This window comes from Octopus bimaculoides, chromosome 9, assembly GCF_001194135.2.
Source record: "Octopus bimaculoides isolate UCB-OBI-ISO-001 chromosome 9, ASM119413v2, whole genome shotgun sequence".
Taxonomy (NCBI): domain Eukaryota; kingdom Metazoa; phylum Mollusca; class Cephalopoda; order Octopoda; family Octopodidae; genus Octopus; species Octopus bimaculoides.
In genome coordinates, this window is record NC_068989.1 from 994276 (window position 1) to 1002979 (window position 8704).

Sequence of the window (8704 nt, forward strand, 5' to 3'; positions counted from 1 at the left end):
GATAGACGAGAGAGAGGGGGTGGGGGGAAGTGATGGGGGAGGGTTCACCCAAGGTACAGGGAGGTGTGTATGTAATGAAGTGGACTAGGGATTGGACAGGGTGAGTTGATGGGGATGGGTAAGTTTAGGAGATTGTGAAAGAGTGGGGGATGGAGGGGAGTGGGCACAAGTAGGTGGAGGTGGTGTTAGGAGGAGGTATGGGAAAAGATTTGACTGGGACATTGTGTGTAGGTAGGTTTGCAAGGGAGAATGAGAGGGGAATACAGTGAGTGGAGGAGGTATGAGGTAGATGGTATGTGGTGGTGGTTGTGGGGGAGGTTTGTCGGGTCATAATGGACATGCTTTTATGGCTTGTCTACTAAATTCACTGACAAGGCTCTGGTCAGTGTGGTCTAGTAGGAGACACTTGCTCAAGGTGCTGTGCAGTGCGACTGAACCCAAGACCACATTAAGAAGTTTCTTAAGCACACAGCTAATCATGCACCAGTATGTGTGTGTGTGTGTGTGTGTGTGTGTGTGTGCAACCATAGAAAAGTGGATGTAATGATGATGATGTATATATTCAGAGAGAAAGAGTGGTGCAGGTATATTAAATGAATTATAAGAATTTCAACGTTGAAACCTGCAACAAAAACTGCAATTTTACAAATTTGAATAGAATATTTTCTCATCCTTTCCCCCCATTTTCTCTGGTTACTACATCAACATATCTTAACACCTTTAATGTTGCAATCACCATTTAAATTTTGTGTTCTTCATTTTCTTTTTCCCAAGTTGGTAACAATCAAAGGCAGCTCAAGCAGCTGCACCACAGCATGCAGGGAATTAATGAAAGTTATACAGCAAGAAGCAACTTCGTTAAATCGGTTTGTTTCATTTAAATAATTAAACTTTCGTTACTGGGTTTATGTAAATTCAGCCGTTAACATATTTGGTGTGGGTGACATGCTTTTTCTTTTTTCAAAAATATGACCCTTGTGCTCTATGTGAAGATACATATAGCCCGTTATATGTGGTTATATTTGTCTTAGAGAAATGCTTATCTCCAGCTTTTGGCTACTTTAGACTATTAGTAATTCTATGTTCTAAAGAGAAAGAACCTGTAAATGGTTGCCAGCCTGCTAGAAATATCAACTAAATCTTCCAAATCTCATGCTAACATGTAGGTTGATTTTGGTCTGGATTCATTGTCTGGAAATAAGACTGGATGATCATGGCTGGAATGCCTTTGATCACAGGGCCGAAAAGATGGGGTTTATTTTTCCTTCTATCTTTTAACCTATAAATTTCAACGAACATTATTAATTTCTTAACTACAGAGAAAGCATTTTAATTATTAAATGCAGAAAACCTGTTTTCTTGAATATTTCCTATAGAAATTGTTTAATTTTATATGGTAGTTTTTGATTTAAATTTTTATATTTTCTATCAATTTGAATCTTTAAATTTTTGTCTCCACTAAAACTAAAAGTACTTTCAATATGATATTGTGGTTATGATTTGTTTGTTCAATGTAGAGAAGAATGGGATAATATGTGAAATACTGGAGAAAGGGTATCATGGTATCAAAACAGTTTCTCTTAATTGTAATATTATTTTGACAAAATCTTTCGGAATGTATGAGCTAATAAGTTGAGCTGTTAAAATTTTTATGATACAGCAATTTATTTAAAGTACTTGAGAATTTTGGAAAAATTTACACTTCTGCAGAAAAATTTTTAAAATCTCCATTAAGTATTTCATATTGGGTCCCATTTATTCTTGCAGAGAGTGCTTCAACACTGGAATGTAGCATCAATATTCAAGCAATTTCACAATTTGTTCAAATTTCAATTGAACAATGTATAACATTGTATGCTTTCATTCTGCTACGTGAATGAAATTCTCTTACTTTTTGTATTGTCTTTGATGTTTGAAATATGCTACACGTTTTACCACACACAATTGGCAGTATATTATAACGAGCATTTTATATCTGAAAGGTCCTGCATCTAACTTTACCAGACCTGTGCATTATATGTGGTTGCCCTTCTTTCCAACAGGTTGAACCATTCATTTCAATAGTTGCTAACTTCAAGTCATCTGAGAGGAGTTAATTTTATGTATAATTGGAAAATGTTTGCAAATTTTAGTTTAGCTGGTCTCCCTGTTTGGTCCATTTCATTCCACCCCCTCACACTCTCTCTCTTACACTTATTTCATTGAAACAATTGTTTTGTCTATTTTTTCAGAACAAACTCATTACGAATATTATGTCCAAACAGTCTTTGTGGTCGTATGATTGGCAAGCATGGTAGTGTCATTAAAAGCATCATGCAAGACTCAGATTCTCACATTACGGTCTCCAGGTATTGTGCTCTTTGCCTCTTTAGCCTTTATTTCCTCTCTCTGCAACCTTCTTTCAACTGAATATTTTTTTAAAGTCCAGAAAAATGGATTCCGAAAAGAAAGTGTTTCTTTTTAAAGCAGTTTCTTTCTCTAAAATAAAGATTAAGGAAACGTTTATTTCTATTTATTTTATTGTCTCTTTTGCTAACATTATTTATTACTTTCCTCCCATTTAGTATCAATGATGCAAATGTGAATAATCATTTCATTGACCGTGTGATTACAATAAATGCTTCGCTGGATGCTATGTCCAAAGCTGAAAAGATGATATCAGAAAGGATGAGGAAATTCTATGCTCAAGATTCTCAACAGATGGCTGTGAGTTCTGTCTCTCTGTTTTCTGCCGATTGTATTTAGGGTGTACTTATGGCATACTGATTGAATAGGCATCAACTGGTCGTTGCTTCTACAGACACTGAATGCGGAGAAAATTCCTTACAAATGTTTTCACACTCATTTTGAAGGCTTTTCACATTCTGTGGGGTGGCATTTGGCAGTTTGAGTGCCACTGGATTAACTGAAGAAGAAACCGCAAATATATGTGAGGGGAGATAACTTGCATTGTTAATTTCAATTTAGCAATGTAGTTATCCTCCTTAGAATTTTGTATAGCAATTAAGTCAAATCACCTGCCAATAAATAGTTCTTTAATCTATTGGAGCACTATGACAGTTGAAACTATATTTTGAACTGAAATATTTTAATAAATGGCTTACTTGGTCAGTATGCTGGGTGGTATTCAGATTTTGCTCAGTTTTGATATTTTGTAATCCATAGTCTGCCAACTTAATGTCTGTGCAACCTCTCGTTAATCCTTTGATTACATTCATTCTTTTCTACTATTGTGTGGTTTCTTGAACATTTTCTAAGAATCATTAAAAACTCTACTTCCGACAGTTTCTAGTGTAAAAAATATTGCTTTGAATTGTTTCATAAGCTTCTTATTAAGGTTTTGAATTGTGTACAAATATTCTCAAATGTTATAAGAATGTCATTGACATCTCATTGTAGAAAATGCTAATACATGGTGATAATTAGCAAGGAACACTGTCGGTAACGTTTTAGAAGTTTAGTCTTACTGTTCTCAAGCTGCATGATTGTCAGGGCACATTCTTTATGCTTCATAATATGTAATTATTTGAACAGTAAACATAATTACCTCATTAGTGATTCACAAGAATTTGACAATAACTAATTACATAATTATTTTGAATTTTTACTTTTATATTTTAGTGTCTGCTTGAATTGATTGAAATGTGGATATAGTTTTAATTTTTTCAAAAGGTTTTATTAAATCAAACTTTTGTTTCTAGTATCAGCCCCCAATGGCTCTTGGAGTACCTGCATTTGCTATGATGCCTGGAATAAACAGTTTCCCTACTTTAAGGCATCCTTATCCTCCTTATGTGGTAAGCTGCTTCTTTCATATTTTTTAATTCTTGTTTCAGTCATTGGACTGCAGCCATGCTGGGGTTTGTTATTTTTCTTAATAGGTTACAACATGGTTTTCCTCTTTCTATTGATTGAAAGCTTTATCAGTTACATACAGTTGTATCATGTAGAATAGAGTTGTGCTAATCTAGAAAGGGTTGCTAGATTAAATGTAATTGATGGGATTGTAGAAATTTATCCAGTGAGAGAAGTAGATTCCATAGCCTTATGGAATCTTTTTCAGACTAGTACTGGTGATATTTGGCTAAGTTATAAAGGGAGAGAGAGTGTGTGTGTGTGTGTGTGTGATTGATTGAGATTTGGATATTTGGACGTCTGAAATGATAAAGCTAGATACTGTATGTGGCACTGTTTAGTTTCCCTTTTCTACAACTTGAGCTCAAGTTCCCAAACAGGTTAGCTTACCTTTTCATCTTTCCATGGTCAATGAATACCAGTCATATACTCTGGTTGGTTCCATGTACTTATGGGGGATTATTTTTCTTTTCATTTCAGCAAGGAAATAATTGGTATCCTGGTTTCTGTGGTCTTCTTCCTAATCCACAACCTCCACAGCAACATCAAGAAGAAGTGACCTACCTCTATATTCCTAAAAGGGCTGTTGGTTCTATTATTGGAAGTAAAGGCATCAACATTCAGACAATCAAAAGAGATTCAAGTGCTCGAATCAAAGTGAGTTGATAGCTTTTTTTGGTGGTGGTGGTGGTTCCTTTCCTTTTTTTAATTTTTATAAATTTCTTTGATTTGAGTTTAATAAAAACTCTTGCCTTGTCTTGTTTAGATATTACCAAATAATAAAGGTGAAGGTGATGAGAAAAAAGGTTCCTCTTCAAATATGGACGAAAGGAAAGCTATTATTGTTGGTGATTTAGATGCTCAATGGAAAGTAAGTAAAATCTGAAATTAGTTTGATAGTTTCCGATTTACTATCGCAATCAATTGGAGTTCATACATTTTGGCATTGTTGCTGTCCACTTTTATATGACTGAGTTTTTAAGTTTGAACTGAGGACAATTCACCATAAAGCAATAAATGTTAAATAGCAATTTTTTTTAACTGTTCACAACTCAAGAATTTAACACTAATCTCATTGAAATTTCTATATCATCACCATCATAATGTGTGTTCCATACTGGCATGGGCTGGACAGTTTGACAGGAACCGGCAAGCTAGAAGCCTCTGTCAAGCTCTATTGTCTGTTTTGGCATAGTTTCTATGGCTTTATAAATGTATGATAGGAATATAACAAATTTAGCAAAATGTTGAATTTTAAACTAAATATTTGTGGTAATTAAGCAAATTAGTCAAATATTTAAAATGATTTAGAATGTCTGTAGCGAGTTGGCTCCAGAGAATTGTACTCTTAATTTCCAACTTGAGAAGAATTTAACTTAATACAAGTTGTGAATATTATGTCTGATTATAAAACATTACTACCAGACGTTCTCTACCAGGTGAACATTTTTAACTGCTGTCTACTCGCGTGTCATTAACTTGATGTAAAGTAGATTAATTATAGAGAAGTAACTATGTTAATCCATGAAAGTGTGCAATGGTGCTCAACTATATCAATGCCAACTGGGTCCTTGGTGAGTGTTGTAACAATTGCAATAGAATGTATTTCATGTTTGCAAGAATAGTTGAATTAAATGCTGTTAAACCTGGCTGATTGCTTAAGGGATTTGAGTTCATTGTAGGAGCTGCTCGGGGCTGATGGGCAAGTAGGGTTTTTTTTTGTTTTTTTTACCTTCAATTTATAGATAGGAATAATGATTTAGATTGTTGACATTCATTAGTTTGTCTTAGGAGGATTATAAAGGTTTGGAAATTCAGCAACAGAAATTGTTAAAGATTAATTTTGTTTTGTAGGCTCAGTTTTATCTTTTTGAGAAAGTTAAAGATGATGGAGCTTTTGGTAAGGAAGAAGTGAAGTTGCGTTCTGAAATAATGGTTCCTCGCAGCATTATTGGCAGAATTATTGGCCGTGGCGGACAGAATGTAAGCAGACTTTGAATTTGTGTTGTGTGTGTTTATTACAGTATAGACAGGTGTAATGGTTGGTTTTTCTTTATTGTAAATATTTTCTCTTTCAGCTTCAAGAATTGCGGAGAGTTAGCCGTGCCATTGTGAAATTGCCTGACGACTTCACTGAAGATGATGTCCCTGTTACAATCATTGGAAATTTTTATTCTCTTCAGTCTGCCCAGCGACGAATCAGAGATCTCATGGTGTCGGCCCTTCACAGTGCAGGCCCTCCACAAATACCACACCAACAACAGCAACCACCATTGATTCCACTTCCCCAACCTCCCGTTTCCTATCATCAAAACAGGACAGTTAAAACCAGTAGGGAACAAGAAGTCAACTAATTGTACATAATTAACATCTCCCAACCCTGATCAGTTGTTAATCAAGTTATCAGGTTCTGATGACATGCCAAAGATGTCAATCCATTTTTAAGGATGTAAGTTGTGTAGATAAAAACTTTTAATTTAACTTTCTAGGACTAACACTGACTGGATTTCTTCCTTATTACATGAAGTAAATAGGTAAAACTTTTGGTTTCTTTTTATCCTCTTTCCTTTTTTATATAATTTCTTGTGTTTCTTTAACTTCATGTAATTATCTACTTCAAGATTTTACTTCTGTTTGAGAGACAGACAAAAGTGGTTTCTGTCAAATCGGGTTGTATAAAGAAAGGTGGGGGGGGGGACGACAAAATGACGGACGATTGCTATTGTTTGGATCTCTCTGTTTCACTGAGGGCAGCAATAATCTGTGTGTAAAGTAGGCAGTTGTTGAGGTTGGTTGTTGTTGCTGTAATTATTGATGAGGACTGTCCTCCACTATTCTCTATTGATAGCTGATAGTTGTTCAATACAGTGGGTAGGAGCTGTTAGCCTCTGTCCATTTTTGGACATTTTGACTTTCCCCTTTTTTTTCTCTTTTTTTTAAAATGAAATATCAAAAGGACACACAACTAATTGTTGAAACTCTACAAACTGGTTTATTTTTATTTATTTATTCTTACATGTCTATGATAATCATGAGCTATTTTGTTGGAAGTGGAGTCATTTTGAAATATAGGTATTCAGTTGAACAAATTTTAACCTGAGACCATTGTTGAATGTTGAACCTTGTCCGGCTCCTTTTTTTCTAAGGAAGTACAAAGTTTATTTTTGATACTTGTTGAGGTGCTTTAGAACTTTTAGATGATCTGCATCTGACCACCACCAAACATAATTGTTTGTGTTTGGGCTAAAACAGCTCTGTGTAACCTTTTTTTTTTTTTTTTTTTTTTTTTTTTTGTTTTGTTTTCCTTGCCAACCCCACCACAAACAATTTGAACAACTTGTCAATATTAGAATGGAAACTATTTTTGTTCTTTAACTCTGCAACTAATGTTCACAGTGTCTGCCATGCAACCTTTGGTAGCTCTGAGACTTTCAGAGTTTCACTGATACATTTTATTCTTGTATTTATTGGATTAGCAATGGATTTCTGAAACTGTAAAATCAAATAGTTTTTCTTGTCACCACACACACTTTTTGTTATTTTACTTGACTCAATTTAGAAATGTTTTTGCTTTTAACTTTTTTGAGGAAAAGGAATTTCTTGATTTATTAACTTAACGTTAGCATGTGTTCACTGTTTGCAATCAATTTTAGACTTAGCACTTAATTTAGGAAATAGAGTAATATTGCCTTTAATTATGTGCCTTTGTTAGATATTTTTTTCTGATATCTCTTTCAAACTCTAAAAAAAAAAGTAAAAAAAATGAAAAAAAAAAAAAGGATAACTCTAGGTAAAAACCAGCAATGTTTTACATATAATTTGGAATTTTTTGCTCTAATTTCTTAAGATTTTGATTTTGATAGTGCTGGATTTTGGCACATTTAGTGTGTGTGTGTGTTGCTTATAACCACTGAGGCTTCAGATAGTATGTTCAGTTTTATTCTCTTAGATTTATTTTTGCACATTTTTATGAGTTGTAATAACCTTCTTACCAATCCATTTACAATCTAAAGCCTTTTATATTTCTTATTGGTGGTGACAAAATGAAGGTTGTAACAACCTGTTCATTTTTGAACTACAGAATTAGAGAAATGTGATATTTTTTAGATGGAACTATATTCAGGTTTTCAATTGAACGACAATCTTCTTGACTGAACACTCTAGTTGTGTACAACATTAAGTTCCCACCTATCCCAGAATTTGCAAGTTGAGCTGCAAACTCATTACATATTTCATGTGTACTCTCAATGCATTCAACCTAGACACCACACACTGCTTGTTCTAAATTTTATTTCATCAATTATAATTCTTTCTGAATATTGTAATTAAGTGCAGTAAATTGCACATATGCATTTCAAATATTTGGTGAACGTTTGATTGATCAGAAGCTTAAGATATAAAAACAGTATGTGCTATTTTGAGGCTGGAATATCCCTGTGGGAAAAGATTAAAATAAAAAGACAAATGCTATCTTCTGCTTTGTCGGGTAATTGTCTTGACTATTAGCAGTTTATTACACTGAAGGAAGGAAGGAAGAACAAGTTAGTGGGTTTTCAGTTGAGTCAATCTGTTCCCCCCCTTTCATCACTGGTTTGCCTGCATAACTCTCTTTCCTGTTGTTAGTTTGTGAGTGAATGAGTGAGAATATGCATGTCTATGTAATGTAAAGATCTTTTAAGCCAAAGACAAACACCATCTGAAAGAAATGAATTTTGTAAAAGAAAAAGGCTCTTTTTTTTCTTTTTTTTTTACTTCTCTAGCAAAGAAATAAATTATTATTCAATCTCACAATGAGGTGGTTTCTTTCTTTCTAGTTCATTTGCCTTTTTGTTTCCTTTTTTTTTTTTTT

At 34.0% G+C, this 8704-nt stretch overlaps 1 protein-coding gene across 1 annotated transcript in view; it reads left to right on the top strand.

Moving 5' to 3' along the window:
• Nucleotides 1-8646, top strand: part of LOC106871208 (insulin-like growth factor 2 mRNA-binding protein 1) — a 34038-nt gene extending 25392 nt beyond the window's left edge. The window contains exons 8-15 of the mRNA XM_052970310.1: nt 775-866; nt 2232-2348; nt 2565-2706; nt 3702-3797; nt 4336-4512; nt 4622-4726; nt 5710-5838; nt 5934-8646. Of these exons, the coding sequence (XP_052826270.1) occupies nt 775-866; nt 2232-2348; nt 2565-2706; nt 3702-3797; nt 4336-4512; nt 4622-4726; nt 5710-5838; nt 5934-6209 (1134 nt within the window). The 3' untranslated portion in view covers nt 6210-8646. The remainder of the gene's footprint in view (nt 1-774; nt 867-2231; nt 2349-2564; nt 2707-3701; nt 3798-4335; nt 4513-4621; nt 4727-5709; nt 5839-5933) is intronic.
• Nucleotides 8647-8704: the final 58 nt, after the last annotated feature.